Source organism: Gossypium arboreum, chromosome 3 (assembly GCF_025698485.1).
Source record: "Gossypium arboreum isolate Shixiya-1 chromosome 3, ASM2569848v2, whole genome shotgun sequence".
NCBI lineage: Eukaryota > Viridiplantae > Streptophyta > Magnoliopsida > Malvales > Malvaceae > Gossypium > Gossypium arboreum.
Genome location: NC_069072.1, coordinates 136,945,072 through 136,966,443, shown reverse-complemented (window position 1 = coordinate 136,966,443; position 21,372 = coordinate 136,945,072). Strand labels below are relative to the sequence as shown.

Sequence of the window (21,372 nt, the reverse complement as noted above, 5' to 3'; positions counted from 1 at the left end):
AATAAATTAAAGAACTAATCTTATCTACTTCCCACTTAATTTACTCAATTTCTCCTCTTTATAAAGCAACCACTTTAGAGCCAAATCCATCACATTACAACACACAGAAACTTGTAAGAATCAACAATGGCGACGGTTCTTCTTACAACAATCCTCTTGTCTTCTTTCCTTGTTGTTTCATGTAAGTCTTTCAATGTCCAAAAATGGTGAAATTTCGTTTTTTTTTTTAATTAAAGATTAACCCTTTTTTTGTATGTGTTCGGTTTTTAACAGCGGCTGAAATCTCGAGCAAGATTGGTATAAACTATGGTCGAATAGGGAACAATTTGCCATCACCATATCGAACCATCGAGACCGTGAAATCGATGAATGCCGGCCGTATTAAGCTCTATGATTCCGACCCTGAAATATTGAAACTTTTATCAGGGACCAACATTCATGTATCTGTTATGGTACAAAACAATGACATAATCCGTATCGCTTCGAGCCAAGCTGTTGCCGAACAATGGGTACAAGACAATGTCTTGGCTTATTACCCCGACACAATGATTCGGTTCGTGTTAGTTGGTAACGAAGTCCTAAGCCACCAAGATCGAAGAATTTGGCCTAGTCTTGTCCCTGCCATGCGTAGGATCAAGAACTCGTTGAACACGCACGATATCAAGAACATTAAGGTCGGTACGCCATTGGCTATGGACGTATTGCAATCAACTTTTCCACCGTCGAGCGGTAGGTTTCGGCCCGATATTACTGATACGGTCATGGCACCGTTGTTAAGATTCTTGAATGGAACCAAATCGTTCTTTTTCATTGATGTTTATCCTTATTTAGCATGGTCAGCTAATCCGAAAAACATCAGTTTAGATTTTGCTCTCTTTAGAAGCAGGGTGAACCAAACTGACCATGGAAGTCACTTGGTTTACACCAATCTATTAGACCAAATGCTCGATTCGGTCATTTTCGCAATGAGAAAACTCGGATACCCCGATATCCGACTTGCTATAGCCGAAACCGGGTGGCCAACCATAGGTGATATCGATCAAGTAGGTGCTAATATCAACAATGCAGCCACTTATAACCGAAAACTAGTCCAAAAAATGACTGCTAAACCACCATTAGGGACACCGGCTAGACCTGGTTCAGTCACACCAACATTTATTTTCTCCTTATATGATGAAAACCAAAAGACAGGTCCAACAACCGAAAGACATTGGGGCTTGTTACGTTCCAATGGAACACCGATTTACGAAATCGATCTCACCGGTAAACGACCTCTCTCGAGTTACAAACCATTACCCGCAGCTAGAAACAACGTACCATATAAAGGTAAGGTATGGTGCGAAGTGGCACCGGGGGCTGACGCGATGAACTTATCGATGGCATTGTCGTACGCCTGTGGCCAAGGTAACCAAACTTGCGCTGCATTGAACCCTGGTAGACAATGTTATGAGCCAGTATCTGTTTTTTGGCATGCAAGTTATGCATTTAGTTCGTATTGGGCTCGGTTTCGGAAACAAGGTGCAACTTGCTACTTCAATGGCTTAGCTAGACAGACCAGAGCTAACCCAAGTAAGTTTTATTGTTTGGTCTGATCATTACAAGCTTGAAATTTTGTCTTGAAAATCTTTAATTTGGTTCCTTTTTTCAGGTCGTGGACACTGCAGTTTCCCAAGTGTGACACTCTGAAGAAGATTTTTTTTTTCAAGTTCAAGCTTAAGGTTTCTTCTATCAAGGACTTGCAGACACAGTGGTGTCAATTAATATATATATATATATATAAATACATATATATAGTAGGAACTTACTTTATCTTATGTTTGTTGTAAGGGAATAACAATATTTTATGACATAATTACAAGAAAATAACTGTCTTTGTTTTGCCATCAAATTTAAAGTAGAGAAAATTTCTCATTTTCAAGTTCTCTGTTTTTCCCTGCAAATCAATCCACATAGAACATAAATTATTTGAAGTTTTGTGATGTATCAATTGTTATGTATGATTAAAAAATTAAGGTTCCTTGATAAAATGGCCGTATTGAATAGATTTGAGTCTTCGATTTTGGTTGTTGACAGAGATGAAAACAAGAGGTCATCAAATTCTAAAAATTTTATGATCAAATGGCCTAAATTGAATACTTAATAAATGGGAGGTACTAAAATTGATATTACTCCACTTAATCAAGGGATCTAAACCCATTCTACCCTTGTAGCTAGACCTTGATTATTAAAGTATGGGAGGAATTTTAAGTTTAACTCGAGTTGTTGAAGTTTTACTCAATTCGATTTAATGTTTCTGAAATATAATTAGTGGTCGAATTGGTTACTTATCAATTTTCGAGCTGACTAATTGATTTAATTTTAATTAAATAATTTATTAAAAATTATAAAATTAAAAGAAAATTATGACCAAATGTAGCCTTTATAAACCCTAAATTATACTTGGATTTTTTTCTTACACTTAAAAAGCCCAAAAAAGAATCACTTCGTTGAACCGGGTGGGTTTGGCTTCAAGTCATCAACAAAGGCTAATGTATGCCAATTCTTCACTATCTTCACCAACTCCAAAACTGTGCCAAGCACCGTTCTATCATCTCCACCAAACAACTCCATGCCCATTTCATTAAACTTGGCGTAACCCAGTTTCTCGCTTTAAGCAATACTCTCTTAAATGTCTATGGCAAATGCAGCCTCCTTCAAGATGCTCTCCAGCTGTTCGACGAAATGCCACAAAGAGACCATGTTTCATGGGCTACCTTTCTTACTACTCAAAACCAAGCCAACTTACCCGACAAGACCCTATCTATGTTCCCTGCCATGTTTTCACTTGACAGGTTGCTGCCTGATGATTTTGTTTTTGCTAGCCTTGTCAAGGCTTGTGGTAGCTTGGGTGCTATTAAACAAGGTAAGCAAGTTCATGGCAACTTTTTAGTATCACCCTATTTTGATGATGATGTTGTCAAGTCATCTTTGGTTGATATGTATGCAAAATGTGGATTACCTGATGATAGTCGTTTAGTTTTCGATTCTATTAAGTTGAAAAATATGGCTTCTTGGACTGCTATCATATATGGCTATGCTAGAAAAGGAAGAAAAGAAGAGGCTTTGGAGTTGTTTTTAAGGGTTCCCCTGAAAAATTTGTTTGCTTGGACTTCTTTGATATCTGGGTTAATACAGAGTGGAAATGGGGTTGATGCATTTGGCTTGTTTGTTAAGATGAGAAGGCAAGGGATTAGTATAATTGACCCTCTTGTGCTTTCAAGCATTGTTGGTGCCTCTGCTAATTTAGCGATGTTGGAACTAGGAAAGCAGGTTCATGGACTCGTTATACAGCTTGGATACGAATCTTGCGTGTTTATAAGCAATGCTCTTGTGGATATGTATGCAAAATGTAGTGATATGTCGGCAGCAAGGGATGTTTTTAGTAGGATGTCACGAAGAGATGTTGTTTCCTGGACGTCAATTATAGTTGGGGCTGCTCAGCATGGACAGGCCGAGGAAGCATTGTCCTTGTATGATAATATGATTTTGAATGGAGTCGAGCCGAACGAAGTGACCTTTGTTGGATTGATTTACGCTTGTAGTCATGTTGGTTTAGTGAATAGAGGCCGTGAACTTTTTAAGTCTATGGTTGAGGATTACGGGATTCATCCTTCCTTGCAGCATTACACATGTTTGCTGGATCTGCTTGGTCGATCTGGACACCTCGAGGAGGCTGAAAGTGTTATAAACTTGATGCCATTTAAGCCTGATGAACCTACATGGGCAGCATTGTTAAGTGCATGTAAGCAATACAGAAATGCCAAAATGGCCATTAAGTTTGCTGACCATCTATTTAGCTTGAAACCAGAAGAACCTTCAACATATATTCTATTATCTAATACATATGCTAGTTCCGGTTTGTGGGAACATGCTTCGAAAGCAAGGCACTTGCTGGAGTCTCTGGAGGTTAGAAAAGAACCCGGTTATAGCTACATCTATTTTGGCAAAGAAAGCCAAATGTTTTACGCCGGGGAAACATCTCATCCGATGAAGGATGAGATTTTCGGTTTGTTAAACGAGTTGGATGTAGAGATGAGAAGAAGAGGTTATGCTCCAGATACCAGCTATATTTTGCATAACACGGATCACCAAGAGAAGGAGAGGCAACTTTTTTGGCATAGTGAGAGATTAGCCGTTGCTTACGGGCTTCTTAAATCCGTTCCGGGAACCGTCATACGGATAGTGAAGAATCTCCGCGTGTGTGGAGATTGTCATACCGTCTTAAAACTCATTAGCGACATAGTGCAAAGAGAAATCGTGGTCCGAGACGCCAAACGATATCACCATTTTAGTAGTGGGAAATGTACATGCAATGACTTTTGGTGACTCTGTTTTCAATTCCATTGTGTTTCATCTTTATATTTCTGCCACCATTTTAAGTGAACATTTTTTTTTATTCTACTCGGACTTGGCCAGTTATCATTTTTTTTAATACCTTTTAAATCTTAGAATTTATTTTACATTTCCAAATTAAAATCAATTCAAATAAATAATTTTAATAATTGTACATGAAACCCAAATTTCTTTTGATTATATGATCTTGAGTTTTTCATACTAAGCTAAAAGTAAAGAAAAATCTTTACAACTAATTAAATTAATTAATTTTATCTTTCATGCCAAACAAAACCTTGAACTTTTTATCACTTCTTTACCTAAAAAAGAACAAGCAATTCATTTAATTAATTGCAATAATTTTTCTTTGCTTTTTAACTTAGTATGAAACATTCGATATTATATAATAAAAAATTAAATTTCATAGACAATTATAAAATATGAGTTATTGAGTTGATTTCATTAAAAATAATATGAAAAGATAAAATAAAATTTAAATTTAGAAGATGATTAATTTAATTAATTTGAATATTACAACAACAAATCGTTAACATTATCAAAGAATAAATTTTTAATAACTTATTTATTTGATTTGTAACACCCCTACACCCGGTCCGATTGTATGGACCCGGTATAAGACTATTACATTTGGTGCCAAAACGGTTTTGGCTAGATACTGATTAATTTAAACATTTATACATAGTATTTTAACTTACTAAACCACATTTGTAAACATACTTATAGTTTCACTAATTCATTTCATATAGACCAAAATACTTCAAGTAACCCAAAATAGATAGAATTTCAAGAGTTTGCATTTTAGTCCCTAACACATGGGAACACATTTGGTCTACCTATGTACATGCCATTTTAATTTAAAATATGGTACCTACTCTTGAAGCTCTTGAGGATGTGATGAGATGAGAGATCTCCTAACCTGACTCTACCTCTTCGAGTCTAACTGTACTTACGCATTACACAGGTGAAGGCTTAGTAAGCATTACAAGAGTTAAATAGATAAATGAAACATAACATAATATTTTAAACTTATTCAACTAATACATATTTACACAATTTATTCAACTTATACATGTCGAAACCCTTTTTTTTTAAATCAACTTTTTATTTTAAAATGAAAATAGGAGTCGCCACCAATCCTTTTTCATGAGGTGTGATCGGATCACCTCGTAAAATTGATCATTTTAATAAACAAATTGATTTACTAAAACAACGATTTTTGGTCTACATAATTTAGGAAACGGGTTCGGGAGTCGGTTACGCACGAGGAAGGATTATCACTCTCGTAACGCCCAAAATTGGTACCTAGTTGATTAATTAAAGTCTTAGTGCCGTAAATTAAAAACTTTGAAGAGAATTTAAAATACGATCCCACTTTGCATAACGTTATTTTTTCACTTAAAAATCACTTGGATAAATCAAAATATATGTTAAAGACCCTCTTATTTCGAGGTAACAAAATGTCGCATCCCGTAAGTTAGGACACAACACCTCGAATCCTTGAGAATAAGCTTGTCTTTTATTTATTTTTTATTTAAATCGGATGTATTTTTAATTTCAAAAGGATATTCGGTCATCTACGTTCAACGAGAAAGTCAAAACCTAGTAAGTTAGAGCACGATTTCTCAAATCTCCAAATACGGAACATTGACTTTTTTTTTAGAAATTTCTTTTGAATAATAACAAATGTAATATTTAAAATGATGTATATTTAAAACGATAAATTAACTTAAAATAATCGGAAATACATGATTGAAAAGACACAACTTGAAAATGCCAAAATAATAAAAAGGTAGAACAAAACAAGACAAAATAAAATAAAATAAAATAAAATAATGAGATAATAATGACAATATGACAATATGTACAAATATAAACAATATGAATTTTAAAATAAAAAGTGAGACAATAACAATAAATAGATAAATAAATAAATAATAATAAAATGAAAAGGCTGAAATTAAATAAAGGACTTAATTGAAATTAAAATGAAGTTAAAGGGATGAACTGTAAATAATAAAATAATTTAAACAGTATCAAGGATTAAAATAAAACGCGCAAAAGGAACAGGGATTAATTGGGAAAATATCCCAAACCCTGTCGAACGCACCCTTTCCCTTGGCAAGTCGAGGGACCAAAATGAAAGAACAATAAAATTACATGGTAAAAATTAAAAAGAAAAAAGAAATAGAAATAGGACTCGATGTTAAAAACTATTAAAAATAAAAGGACCAAAGAAAAAATAGACCCTACCCATATCAAAACACGCAGGTCTCACGCTGTTCGGGTCGAGTTATTTGGCTAAAAGTCAAAACGACGTCGTTTCGTGTATCCCCCTCTTAAAATGGTCTAAGGACCAAAATGAAAATAAAATCAAATCAAATGGTCAAATTTAAAAAAAAAACAGGACCACACTAAAAACAGCTTAAAAAGCGGAAGGACTAGGGTTGCAATTATACCCTAGTCACAAAGCAAGCGCATCCTGAGGTCCTGGGTCGGGCAAAAGGGTCAGAGGCCAAAACGATGCCGTTTTGGACGTCTGAGGTTAGTTCCAAAACAACACCGTTTTGGGAGCCTATATAAGTGAATTTTTTTTCAAAAATTTCATTTCAAACCAGTTTTTTTTAAAAAAATTTTGAAACCCCAATTTTTCCTCCAGCCTCCCTACGTTCAGTCGTCGGGCCACCATGGAGATCGCCAGTCGCTGGCGACGCCGCCGCCATCCGCGATGGCCGAAAAGCCCAAAAGTACCGTTTTCGACCTCCTTTCGAAGGGAAAGCCTTTTCCTTTAAAAAAAAGTCTAAAAAAAAAAACTTTGATTCTCTTACAACTGTCGCGCAGTCCGTTCCAACAGACCCCATTCCGAACCCTAATGGGTTTTGAACTTTCGACGCTGGGGAGAACCTCCGATGACGGAGGGAGACGAAGCGTCTAAGGTGAGAAATTTTTTTTTACCTTTATTTATTATTATTTTTTTGAAATAAACGAAAATAAAAATAAAAAAGGGATCACCTTTGTTAATGCTTGTTTCTCTTTGATTGCTTTTCGTGTGTCCAAAAAATTACGATCTAGTTTTTGGCTTTTATAGCCGAAATGTATTACAAAATATTAGCTTTTTTTTTCCTCTTTTCACCTTTTTTGCTTCTACTGTTCTTTGCTTTGTTTTCTTTCCCTTTTGTAGGTATCCATGGAGAGTCAAATGAGGGGAGAGAAGATGTGCCCTTTAACGTTTTGGTGCAAGGCTACAGACGCTCGTCAGGCCTTGGGACGAGGCACTGGAGGTGTGACCGAGGAGAAACGGCGCGGGGATTCTAGGGTTTTTGATTTTACTGAAAATGAGTTTAGGTTGTAGGCTTGTAATTTGGGCTTAGGGTTTTTTAAATTTGGGCTTGTAATTTGGGTTGACATGTTTGTAGTTGGACTATTTTTTATGGACTTTATTATTATTTTTGGTTTTATGGTTTGTAATCTAGGCTCGGGAAAAAATGGCTTATTACAGCTGCCTCTCTTTGCTCATTTGCGTGTAACGGGAATGGAGCAAAAACCTGAAAAAGGGCCAACTTCTCCATCATCTACAATTTAGTCCCCATTTCACAAATCACAAATATCACACATTTTCACATATATACTTTTACCACAACATCATTACTAAACAATATACCATTTTATATTCTCCACCTATAATTTTCTTTACAAATTTCATAATTCAATAATCTAATCTTTTTTTTATCTATTTACAAATTTAAATATATATATTTTACATTTCTATTCTAAGTAATTTCATACTACAATATAAGCATTTAAATAAAAATAATTTAAAAATCTTGTAGTACTTACAACAAAAGGTTGAGATGATGTATTTTCTTCTTCCTTCACTTCATAGCCTTATCTTTCCCTTTTTCTTCAATTAGGTCCTCTCCTTTCTTTTCTTTCTCTTCAATTTCATATAAAACATATAACATTTATATGTTAAAAAAACCACAATCAAATGACTTTCCTATACTATTTAATAAAAACAAACATGTATGTTATGATAATTTCATCATTTCTTACCTTAGATCTTTGATTTTTACTAAAGAAATTTCAAAGAAAATGAAGATTTGAAGCTTGGATGGTTCAACTATGATGGAAGGACATGTAGGGAATTAAAAGAAAAGTTGGATGGAAGTTGAGGGGAGAAGAAGAAATAGTGTAATGTTGAGAAAAGATGATATATTTTTATCTTTTCTCCACTTTTCTACACCATTCCACTAAAATATCTCACATTTTTAATTAAAATGGTCAAATTGCTACGAAGTCCTTAAGCCATCCATTTTTTTTTACTTTTACCCATATCATTACACTTAATAAATATTTACTTGGCTAATTACCGTTTTGTCCTTCCTCATCTTTCATATTTCCTAGTATAACTCATACAACACTTTGGTTAATTTTTTTTTAATCCTTCTTTCCTTTCCTCTACTATTATATATCTCCTAACTTAATATTTTCCTACTTTAGCCACAACAATTTCTTTTTTCTTTCAATTAAATCAATGTATCTATTTTAAAATTTCCTATCTAAAGAGTATTTTTTTTCTAATTTCTTATTGGATCTATACTTCCTAATTTAATACTCAAAATTCCTATTTATTATATTTCAAAAAATTATACTAATTATTGCCCGATCCATCACTGTACCTAACCCCGAGTTAAAACACGGAAGTTACATGATTTTTATATTTTGAAATTTAAAAATTCAATATTGAAAAAAAAAATTAGAATTTTCGGCAATGTGATAAACAAGTACAATTTAATAATTTTTAATGCATTATTTTAGTTTCTACTACTTTTTCACTTTAATCCTTAATTTTTTTACCCCAATCAATACTTTAAAAAAAGATATTTTTGGGTGACTAAAATGAAAGTAAAAACATGATGTGACATGTATAGTTAACCGCCGTTAGGGATTTAACAGTTGGGTAACTAAAATGAAAGTGCCCTAAAATTGAGTAACGAAATTGAAAGGATTTCATTTTGGGTGTCCAAGTAAAACTGCCCTAAAAGTTAAGTGACCAATGTAGTTGGCCTATTTTGCCCGGACCCAAACCAAAAACCCAAATACAATAACATAAAACAAATATAATATTAATGGTCCAAATATTAAGAGTCCATTTACAACAGTAAGCCCAAATACAAAATTACAAGCCCCCCCTAAAAAAAAACTTAAAGTTACAAGCCATAGCCCACAACACATAAACGGACCTGATGGCCGGACATAAGAGGGGCTGGAGAGAACAAAAAAAAGGCTAAGCCTTAAAAAAAAGAAGGGTTTTAAAATGATTTTTTTTGTTATTTTTTTACTTATATAGCGGGTGCTAAACGACGCTGTTTCAAGGCATTTTGAAATGCTCTAAAACGACGTCATTTTGAGGCCGACCCGAGATCCGACGCACGACCCCCAGGATCCACGTGTTTTTGGACTAAGGGTCTATTTACCCTTTTAGTCCTTCCGCTTTTGCGGCTTGCTTCAATTTAGTACTGTTCTGTTTTTTTATTTTATTACTTAATTTTACTTTATTTTTATTTAGGTCCCCCATTGAACGTGCATTTAGTGGGCTTGGGAATAATTTCCCAGTTGGTCCCCGCCCTTTTACGTACATTATATTTTGGTCCTTCTGAGAAACAATGCGCATAAGGACAAGGGATATTTTCCTATTCGGTCCCTATCCTTTTTAGCGCGTTGCACATTAATCCTTATCAGTCTTTTTTTATTATTTACAATGTATGCCTCCCTAATTTCATTTAGATTTCAATTAAATCCTCTGCTTATTTAATTTCAACTTTTATAAACTATTTATTTATTCATTTATTTATTTATTACTTTTTTTTACACTTAAAAATTAAATTGTTTATACCCTTTTATTTGTACATTTTTTATTTATTGTCATTATTGTTTGATTTTTTTTTTGGTCTAGTGCAATTGTTATTTTATTTTTTATTATTTTTAATATTTTCTTGTCATGTTTATTTATCTTTTTAAATATGCATTTCCCATTTTCATTTTCATTTTAAGTTACTTTATCATTTTAAATGCACATCGTTTCAAATATTACATTTGTTATTATTCAAAAAAAAAAAAGGAAATTTTTAAAAATAGGCAATGTTTCGTATTTGGAGATTCGAGAAGTCGTACCCTAACTTACGGGGTTTTGATTTCCTCATTGAACCTAAATGACCGAATATCCTTTTAAAATTAAAATACATGAGATTTAAGTAAAAAAAATAAAAGGCAAGCTTATTCTCAAGGATTCGAGGTGTCATGCCCTAACTTATGGGAGGTGACATTTTGTTACTTCGAGATGAGAAGGTCTTCAACATACGTTTCGATTTATTCAAGCGATTTAAAAAAAAATAACATTATACAATGTGGGATTGCGTTTTAAATTCTCTTCAAATTTTTAATTTTCTATACTAAGACATTAAGTAATCAACTAGGTACCAATTTTGGCTGTCACGAGGGTGCTAATCCTTCTTTGTGCGTAACAGACTCCCGAACCCATTTTCTGAGTTTTGTAGATCGAAAAACATTGTTTTATAAAACCAAACCTCTTATTAAAATGATTAAATTACGAGGTGATCCTATCACACCTCTTAAAAGTGATTGGTGGCGAATTTATTTTTCGTTTTTTTAAAATAAAAAGTCAATTTCAAAAATGGTTTCGACAGGATGACGACTCCACTGCGGATAAAATAAAAGAGTCAAGCCACGAGTCGATTACTTTTTATTTTTTGCCAAAATTTGATAATTTGGTTTAAATTTATGATCCTTTCGTTGCATTTCATTTTTATGGTCTTCATCATTTTGATATGTTTACTTTATTGGTTCGAGTCTTTGGATATATTTTCGTATATTGCATTACATAATCGGTTTTAAGTGGGAGTGAGAAACTATTCTTTCGTGAGGTTTTCACCTCTATATAGGATAGTGGATCACTTTCGGGATACATCCGTACCTATGTCTTCGTGAGATTTTTATCTCCGTATAGCCATAGGGAAATGTATTCCCCTGAACTGAACTCGGTCCGTATGAGCCTATAATGGGTGAGGATCGAGGAATCTATCGGTTTAGGTACCCTTACTTTAGAACCGAACAATATATAATAAGCCCTAAAAGCCTACCCTAGGTAGAACTACACTGAACCCTAGTGGTTACCCAAATAGATGCTTTATTTATTATTTCTTGCTTGCTTTGAATTCTAGCTTTTTATGAAACATACTGACTTATTTTATTTTGTTTTGACTGTGATTACATGGTATTTTCATCATAAAAAAAGTGTTGATCACGTTCAGTTACTAAATAGAGAGCGTGCCATGGAAAAGGGATTTCTTAATAAAGTGGAAGATAATACGACTATTCGAATATGGTCCGAGAAAACGCAACTAGAGAAGAGTGATAGTCTGACGGAGGGGTATGTGTTAGAATTATGGGATTTCACTTGCATCAGTGTGACTCAAAATAATCTCCAAGAGTTGAAAGAGGTATGAAAACAATGGGATGACGAAACCAAGTAGCTATTCTATTGTAACTATGGTGATTTGCCTTATTTACTCGATGTCAAGTTGGATAAGCACTTTTTTTGAGCTCTAGCTCAATATTGGAATCTCGCCTACAACTGCTTTACTTTTGGGAAAGTAGATTTGGTGCCTACTGTGGAGGAGTATACAACCTTGCTTCAATGCCCGAGGATTCAAGCCAACAAAGCTTACTTTAGAGCCACTAATGTCCCGACTTTATTAAAGAAGCTAATGAGCATCACGGGGATGAGTGAGCAATGAGTCACGGTCTGAATTGAGCAAAAAGGAGATAGTAAATGTATCCATTGGAAAAGCTTGTAGGATTTGATCCTAGCACATTCTGATACGAAGAAAAGGGTAGATGTCTTCACTTTAAGTGTTTACAGGTTGGTTATTTTCCCCAAGGCACCAGGGCACGTAGATGAGGTAGTTTTCAAACCTATTTGACCGACTTGACAAAAGGGTCACGCCCATCCGGACTATCTTGGCCCAAACTTTCAGATTTTTGAGTGCATGTCGAAGAGCGGGTGAAGGAAAGTTTATCGGGTGTGCGCAACTCTTGTTAGCATGGTTCCATAGCCACTTTTGGAAGGTGGAAAAGGTTTCTTATCGAGTATTCTCTGAGAACTACTTTTCGTTGAAAGAGTTAGTGGCTACCCCAAGGCGAAACAACATTTCAGAAGAAAAGTGGATGGCGATTCTCTAGAGTCTCCAAGATGAAGACGTCAAATGGAGAGCCCCTTGGATGATCTCTGATGAGATTTGTATCGATGTGGGGACTTTAACTGGGTTCTTTTACTTGGGATATGGGGAGATGTTGGATATGCTTCTTTACTCGTATTAAGATAGTATAGGTTGAGGCAGTTCATACTAGTACGCAAGGGTTAGCTCAGTATGAGTTTTCGTACAACGATAATAACTACAAGAAGAAGGTTCGTAAAATATTAAACGCTTGAAACCAAACCCATATAATGAAAAGATTTTTTGTAAATCCAATAACGACCCCCGAATATGATTGGTGGTGGGGTAAAAGAGTTAATGACAACATCCCTTCGCCAAGTCAAGAAAACACTAGACCGATAGAAGAACACCTACAAGTGATCTCATCTGAGCTAGAGATCATCAAGCTAGACTTTGAAAAAAGGAGTTCGAAGCTGGGAAGGAAGATAGAATAATAGGAAGAGGAAAAGATACAGCTAGGATTAGACATCAACGTCCAGAAGCTAGAGGCTGATAAATTGAAAAAAGGAAAGAACAAGGCCGAAGAAGATTTGGACAGTCTAAAAATAGATTATAAGAAGTTGTGTTTGTCGATAAGAACTGCCGGTTTGGGTAAAACATTAGAGCAATGGCGGCTAGAGAACAAAGAAGAAAAGATTAGAGCTGATCAGTAGGAGAAAAATTTCAAGATACTCGGGTTCGAGAAGATACTTTAAAAAGGGATTTGATAGAATGCCAGAATGAAAAGGTGGGAATGAAAGCTCGGGTAGCAGAATTAGAAAAGTTACTACATCAATATCATAGTTCCAACTCTGCAATTGAGTTGAAAGTAAGCCTAAGCAAGATCAAAGAGTTGAAGGGAAAGATAGGAGAGCTCGAGACCGCATTGCAAGATTATGAACTTCAAGTTGAGTTTCTTAAAAAAAATAATGAACACTAGAAAGAGCAACTCCACCATTCTCAAGGTCAGGTTAGGGATAAAAATCACATCATGGGTGAAGCCGTAGCTCAAATATGAGAGGTGGCTGATCATTTGTAAACTTAGTAGTTCAAGCTGACGTACTAAGCTTAAAATATGAATTAAAATCAGATCGGGGCCGAAAATTAGCTTGGCTTCTTAGAAAAGTCAAAGCTTTGAGTATTAGAGCAAAGCCGTATATGTAATCTGTTTTATGTAAAGAAATTTATTTTCTAATAAAGTTGTTTTAATAAAATTGAATCAGAATCAATGCCTCTTTTTGCATTCATTTCATTCATCTACATTACATTTCATCATATGCATTAATTTTCATAAAAAGACCCTTCTTTAATTAAAATTATGACAATTACCCTGGAAACTAAAAAGAATCTGCCAATTGAACATTGTTACAGTAGCCGTGGTAAAACCAAAGCAATAGATCAAAGATTAGATATATTAGAATATATTCAAAAGGACATGCAATATCAGTTGTAAATGCAGCTACAAGAATAGTTAGCGAAAGTACAACAGGACATGAGGGATCAAATATAGGAATCCCAAAGAAGTATGTTAAGCCAATTAACGTAGTTGCTGGCTGAAGGACTTGAAAAAGGGAAGAGCACTATGGTTAACTTAGGGGACGATAATGAAAACCCTGCCTATCCCTAAGGTTTTACCCCGATAAATGTCTAGGCCCAACTGGATGGGTACCTACGAAGGGTACCTGCCACCATCAGACCCCAACAGTATCAAGCTGGTACCCCAGCACAGATAAACTACCCAACAGGTCTGGGTTCCAATCTTGAAGATAACCCGACCAACCCGGTTGTTCTTGATTGAAACGATATGATATAAATGAAAAAAGTAAGAGTAGAACTGCCAAAACAACTAGAAGATCAGTGTAGGTGGTTAGAAGAAAAATTCAGAGCAATGGAGAATGCTGATTACCATTGCGGGGATGATGCTAAGGATTTGAGTTTGGTCCCAGATCTAGTACTCCCGCCAAAATTCAAGACTCTAGATTTTGAAAAGTATAATGGAACTAGTTGTCTTGCAGCCCACATCACTATATTCTGTTAGAGAATGACGAGATACGTCAATAATAACCAATTATTAATCCACTGCTTCCAAGATAGTCTGATCGGGTCAGCTACTAAGGGGTACAACAAGTTGAGCCATGCCAAAATCAACTCATGGAAAGACTTGGCACAGGCTTTCATGAAGCAACATAGCTATGTAACAGACATGACACCTGACATAATTACGCTGCAGAATATGGAATAGAAGCAAAGTGAAAGATTTAGTCAGTATACCCAAAGATGAAAAGAGGTGGCAACGCAAGTCCAGCCACCTCTTCTAGAAAAAGAAAAAACAATGCTTTTCATTAATACTCTGTAAGCCCTGTTCATGAACCATATGTTGGGAAGCGCTACCAAAAGTTTTTTTAGATATAGTAATGTCCGGCGAAATGATTGAAAACGTAATGAGAAGTGAGAAGATAGATACAGGGGAAAAAAGATCAGCCCCAAGGAAGAAGAAACATGAGGTGAATAACGTGAGCATATATAATAAAGGATATTCTAAATTGGTCACTGTAGGTCAGCCAAGAGCCATAGCTACTAACCATCAGGGCCCTTTAAGGCAAGAATCCAACCCAAGGCCAAACACAGAAAGACTCTAATTGACACCTATCCCGATGACATATAGAGAGCTGTATCAGAGTTTGTTCAGTGCACATATGATATCTTCATTCTAATTGAAACCCATGCAACCTCTATTCCCGAAATGGTATGATACGAATGCTCAATGTGAATACCATGTTGGAATAACGGGACACTTAATTGAGAATTACACCGCATTTAAAAAGTTGATTAAGAGGTTCATTAATATGGAGATCTTAAGGTTTGATGACCCATCGAGATCTAATGTGGCAGGAAATTCGTTACCTAGTCATTCAGATCAAGGGGTAAACACGATAATTGAGAGTGAAGGTAAGAAAACCAAAATTGATATGGTAGAAGTAAAAATCCCACAAAGCTAGGTTTGGAAAAAGATGGTAGATGAAGGACTAATCGTGCAAGATTTAGAGGAAAGACTCAGAGGAGTGAGGAACTACTGTGAGTTCTGTGATGAAGAGGGTCATGAGATCCAATAGTGTATTGAGTTTAGTACCCTGGTGCAAAATCTGATGGATAATAAAGAAATTGAATTTTATGAAGATGTCAAGGGTTTGGAAGGAGGAGATGTTTATGCTTGAGAGGAAGGATCGAAGGAGAAAGTCCATAAGGTCAATCACCCGGTAGTGATTATTTCACTACCAAGAAGCAATAAAGTGGGAGTACAAATGACACTAAGAGTCATAATTCAGAAACCAATAGCTTTTTTCTGCAATGACAGCAAAAGGGTTCCATGGAATTATAACTGCAACGTGACGATCCTGGGAGAAGAGAACCCAGTTAATACTTCAGAATAGGGCCAGGATGTGGGTTTTTACATGTGTAGTGGGAGGTGCTATGATCCATCAAATGCAAGAGCTGAGCCCTAAAAGGAAAAACCTTGCGGTTGAACAAAAGAAAGAAAATACGGCTAGACTTTAATCACCTATTAATGAGCCAGTAACTGAGAAAGAGGCAAAAGAATTCTTGAAATTCTTAAAGCATAGTGAATAGTATTATAGAACAGCTACACAAATAACCAGCTCTTATATCAGTCCTAACTTTACTCTTAAGCTCAAAGACACATCGTAGCGCGTTGATGAAAGTGTTAAATGAAACTTATGTCACTGATGATATCTCTGTAAACAAGCTAGATCGTCTAGTTAATAACATAAGCGTCGATAATTTCATCTTTTTTAATGACGATGAAATACCACCAGGGGGCATGGGATCTACAAAGGCTCTACACATTACCACCCACTGCAAATGATATATATTGCCAGGGGCATTAATTGATAATGGATCTGTATTGAATATCTTGCCCTTATCCATACTAAATAGGTTGTCCGTGGATAGCTCTCATATGAAGACGTGTCAAAACATAATGAGAGCATTCGATGGTACCGAAAGGAGGGTGATGGGAAGGATTGAGATGCTCCTTTTGATTGGTCCAAACACATATGAGGTAGATTTCTTAGTGATGGACATCAATCCTTCCTATAATTCCTTGTTGGGGAGGCCTTGGATTCACTCAGCAGGGGTAGTGCCGTCGTCACTGCACTAAAAGCTAAAGTTGGTAACATAGAGTCGACTGGTAACAATAAACGTGGAAGAAGACATTATTGCATCTGTAACCAGTGACATACCATACATAGGGACAGACGATGAATCGATAGAATGCTCTTTTCGATCACTGGAATTTGTGAATGCAACTTTCATCATCAAAGAGAGTAAGATCTCGATACCCAAAATATCCAAAACTATAAGGATAAGCCTACTGCTGACGGTTGAGGAAGGAGCCTTACCCTGGAAAGGACTCAGAAAATACCTACAAAGAAGGGTCGAGGCACAAATGTTGATGGACAAATGAGAACGCTTTGGCTTAGGATACAAGCCAGATGCGAGGCAAAAGAGGAAAGAGCTAGAGAAGAAACAAGAAAGGAGAAGAGATCAACTGAGTGGGAGAGAGGTCAAGTGGGAACTGATGACCTTTCCCTATGTATCCAGAACATTCATGTTAGAAGAAATTATTTACCCTGAACGGAAGATGTCAAGAAAAGAAACTACGGAAGAAATGTTGGGAAATATGAACATCAACGCTATAATATAAGGTTTCCTATCACTAAAATTTTATTCTATAAAACAAGTTGGATAAATCACGTTTATTTATTTATTTTGAAAAACCTCAACTGATGCCTTTATTAATAGGATAAAACCAAAATCAGACACAAGCATTAATGTTTTACAGCTAACCTACTCTGCCAAGCACCCTAACAGGTGCATTGGGAAAATAAAGTAAAAAAAGACTTAAAAAAAAATAAATGAAAGCATAGTAAAGACCTTAAACTAACACAGAAACGAACCACTATTTTGAAATCCCATTTTCATTTTTCTATACCCAGACTTCTTTGTGCATCAGTCGCATAAGAGGCTATTCTTCTATGAATTAGCACCTTCTGACTTTTTCGATTCCAGTCTCCCTATTTTTGAGTTCATCGGATCTATCCTCCATTGTTGCATTCAGACTCATCGCTAACATTTCATCCACCATTTGTACTGATTCTTTCACGATTTACCAAGTCTTGCACTGCACACGGTACCTCCTCTATCCAGTATTGAGGACCGTCGAACTTCTTTCCTTCAATCGCTATTTCATGCGCCACCGTATTTGCTTCTTTTTGTACATATTGAAACTGTATGCTACTAAATCTGTAGGATTTCTCCTTGATTACATGAATAATGCTTTTAATACTTGATCTGTCTTCTGTTGCAAGGGTTAGTTTTCTGATGACCATCAACGCATCTCCTTCAACACATATTTCGCGAAAACCCATTTCTTTTGCCATGGTGATAGCCTGTAAACATGCCTTTGCTTTAGCCGTTGTTGGATCTGTAATATTCTCCCATGGATAAGTACACGATGCCATAACCAAACCATCTTTATTACGCGTAACTATACTTGACACTGATGAATAATGGTTCTGATTATAGGACGTATCAAAATTGATTTTTATGATATCTCTCCTAGATGGTTGCAACAAAATATTTTTTATCTCGTTTTTGCTTTTCATAACTCCTCATATGTGTGTTAATTCTGCATAATATGCGTTGATAAAACCCACAGTAGCACACGCTAGCACCCTTTTGTCCTCATGCAATATTCTGATTCTGTTGTACAAATAGCCGATAAATGTATAGTTCGAATTTCGCATTCCTCATCAGTGAGATTTCCAAATTCAGTCGCTAACCACTGTTTCCAACTTGTTTCACTCTTGCATGTTGAATTAAAAACTCCTAATTCTTGGAGCACTTGTTGAGTGAAGTTACAATCCCAAAAGAGATGACTCACCGTCTCCTCTTCTTCTTGACACACTGGACAAGTCGTGTTTGCCACCAGTTTCAGAACTTTCAGATTTTTCAAGACCGGCATAAATTCATTAGCAACTTTCCATAGATGTATTCTGATCTTGTTTGGTACCTTTATTTCTCAAATTTTTTTGTAAAATTTAGATAGAAGATTAGATTGTATGTTGGTACCCTCTGCTGTATTCAGCCAACTATATCCAGTTTTAGCTGTATAATCTCCTGTATTATCTCCCCTCCAAGTTATAACCTCTTGTGGTGCACTACTCGCCAGCAGGATTGAGACTATCTTTTGCATTTGCTCATCCCTAAATAATAAACGATTTTCCTCTTGCTTCCAGGTAACAAAGTCTCTTTCAATTAAATTTGATACTATGGAATATCTTATATCAAATTGCTGACATTGTATTCTTCCATCTCCAGCTCCCAGTAACCAGACATCATTCCAGATAGTAACACTCTTCCCATTCCCGATTCTCCAGCCAATCCTATCCTCAATAAGGTATCTGGCACTCCATATGCTTCTTCAGGTGTATGAATGGTAAGAACCAATATTAGCACTCATAAATTCCCCTGGGGAAATATTTCGCTTTCATAACTCGTGCTAACAAACAAGTAATAATTTTCCGTCCCTGCTTTACTAACAGGGCCATATTAAAAAATGCTAAGTTTTTAAGACCCAACCCTCCCTTTGATTTGGGGATACACATATCACTCCACTTACACCATTGAATTCTTTTATTCTTTTTGGGATTCCGCCACCATAATTTGCACATAATATTTTCAAACTCATTAGATAAAGAAACTGGTAACTTGAAACATTGCATTGCATAAATCGGAACAGCTTGTAATGAGGATTTGAGAAATACCTCTTTACCTCTTGCTGATAAGAAGCAACCAATCCAATTGTTTATTGGCTTGCTGAATCGTTCTTTTGTCTCAATAGAAGCCCTTTTTTTTCCTTCGACCAACCATAATAGGCAGCCCCAAATACTTCTCTGGATTATTAGAAATTCGTATACCCAATATGTTCCTCACTTACTCCTGTATTTCCTTTTCCTCATTACCACTAAAGTATATCAAAGATTTCTCAAAATTGGCCTTTTGCCCTGATATTTCTTCACATTCCTTAATTTCTCCTCTTATAACATTAGCTCCCTCAGTCGATACTTCTCCAAATAATATACTATTGTCAGCGAAGAATAAATGTGTGACTGAAGTATTACTCCTTCCCACCCTTGCACCTAAAAGTCCCTTATCCATTTTTGCCATATTAATTAAACGTGAAAACCCCTCGGCACAAATAATAAATATGGGCTTAGGGGATCTCCTTGCCTTAAACCTCTTAAAGGTCGAAATTCCACAGCATATTGTCAGTTAGTCACCACTATATATGAAACGCTAGAGATACAACTCATTATAAGCGAAATCCATTCTTCATAAAATCCCATTTTACGCATTAGGCTTTCCACATAACACTATTCAACTTTATTGTATGTTATTGCTCAAGTCAAGTTTTAAAGCAAAACCCCTGTTTGAATATCCTCTTCTTTTCTTAAAAGAATGTAAAATCTCGTAAGTCACAAGTACGTTATTTGTGATTTTCCTTCCTGGAACAAAATTTCCTTGTCTATCATCAATACAGCAATGCAATACTTGTCAAAATCTGTTAACGATAATCTTTGAAATAATCTTATAGAGGACATGACATAAGCTGATGGGTCTAAACTGGCTCATATTCTTATGTGATTTCACTTCAGGAATTAGAACTAAGCATGTTTTATTCACCTCCTCCATGTTTCGTCGACATTTAAGAACATCCAAGCAATACTCAGTGATTTCCTCCCCACAATATGCCAATATTTTTGATAGAAAACTACAGGTGGTTGTAATATCAAAAACGAAATAATTGAAATATACATTTACCAATTTCAACGCATTTCAGAAAAAAGAAGACTAAGTTGATAAAAGATTTCAAATCCAAAGACTAAGTTTATAAAAGATTTCAAATCCAAAGGCTAAATGTTATTTTATTTAAAAAGTAAACTAAGGTGGTTATAATATCAAAATCGAAATAATTGAAATATACATTTACTAATTTTAACGCATTTGAGAAAAAAAAAATGAAGAAGAGATATTTGAATCCACGGTCAATATAATATTTAAAATTATCTATAGCCTTTCTTCAACTCTTAAAAAATCTGCATAGTTTGAACTTATGTTTTATTGCATTGAAAAGACACTTTTTCATATATATCTAATGGGTCCAGATATCCAAATCAATTCATAAAATAAATAATTATTTTAATACGTGTCATAAAACTGGACCGATATTTGATCATCCTCCATAAATGATGAACATCAATTCCAAATCAACCTTTGCTTTTCATAATCTCCAATCACATTTTGTCTACTTTACACGTTTTATTCACAAATTGGATCAAAGTTAAATTCTTGGTTAAAGCCTACTTATATAGTAAGTATAGATCAATTTTAACTTCTCCACTTCAAAAAAATCAAATTAGATAAATTAAAATATTGTAATTTGATTGACTTTATATTCATGAATTAGAACCCTCGGAATAAATTGAGTAAATTTTTTTTTGAGTTAATCGAGTTGATGAGTTTTAATTTATCATTTTAATTCGAATTAAAAAAATTTTGAATCGAATCGAGTGAAATGAAATTTGAGTCAAGTCGAATAGAGTGAAATTATTCGAGTTAAATTAAA

At 35.1% G+C, this 21,372-nt stretch overlaps 2 protein-coding genes and 1 long non-coding RNA gene across 5 annotated transcripts; all 3 read left to right on the top strand.

Moving 5' to 3' along the window:
- Positions 1–67: 67 nt before the first annotated feature.
- On the top strand, positions 68–1,900 carry LOC108475867 (probable glucan endo-1,3-beta-glucosidase A6). Its single transcript, XM_017777832.2, has 3 exons — positions 68–181; positions 274–1,569; positions 1,649–1,900. Exons 1-3 carry the CDS (start codon positions 127–129, stop codon positions 1,684–1,686), a joined length of 1,389 nt encoding a protein of 462 aa, XP_017633321.2. The 5' UTR covers positions 68–126; the 3' UTR covers positions 1,687–1,900.
- Positions 1,901–2,233: 333 nt separating this feature from the next.
- LOC108474771 (pentatricopeptide repeat-containing protein At4g14050, mitochondrial) lies at positions 2,234–4,482 on the top strand. The gene has a single exon (XM_017776785.2). The coding sequence runs from the start codon at positions 2,533–2,535 to the stop codon at positions 4,363–4,365; it is 1,833 nt and encodes a 610-aa protein (XP_017632274.1). The 5' UTR covers positions 2,234–2,532; the 3' UTR covers positions 4,366–4,482.
- A 13,028-nt stretch (positions 4,483–17,510) lies between these two features.
- LOC108474780 (uncharacterized) lies at positions 17,511–19,209 on the top strand. Of its 3 annotated transcripts, none has more exons than XR_008280457.1 (3): positions 17,511–17,973; positions 18,059–18,982; positions 19,065–19,209. It is a non-coding gene; the product is annotated as an uncharacterized LOC108474780 (long non-coding RNA). The 3 variants fall into 3 exon arrangements; XR_001869941.2 differs by having other exon boundaries at positions 18,053–18,982; XR_001869940.2 differs by having other exon boundaries at positions 17,511–18,982.
- Positions 19,210–21,372: the final 2,163 nt, after the last annotated feature.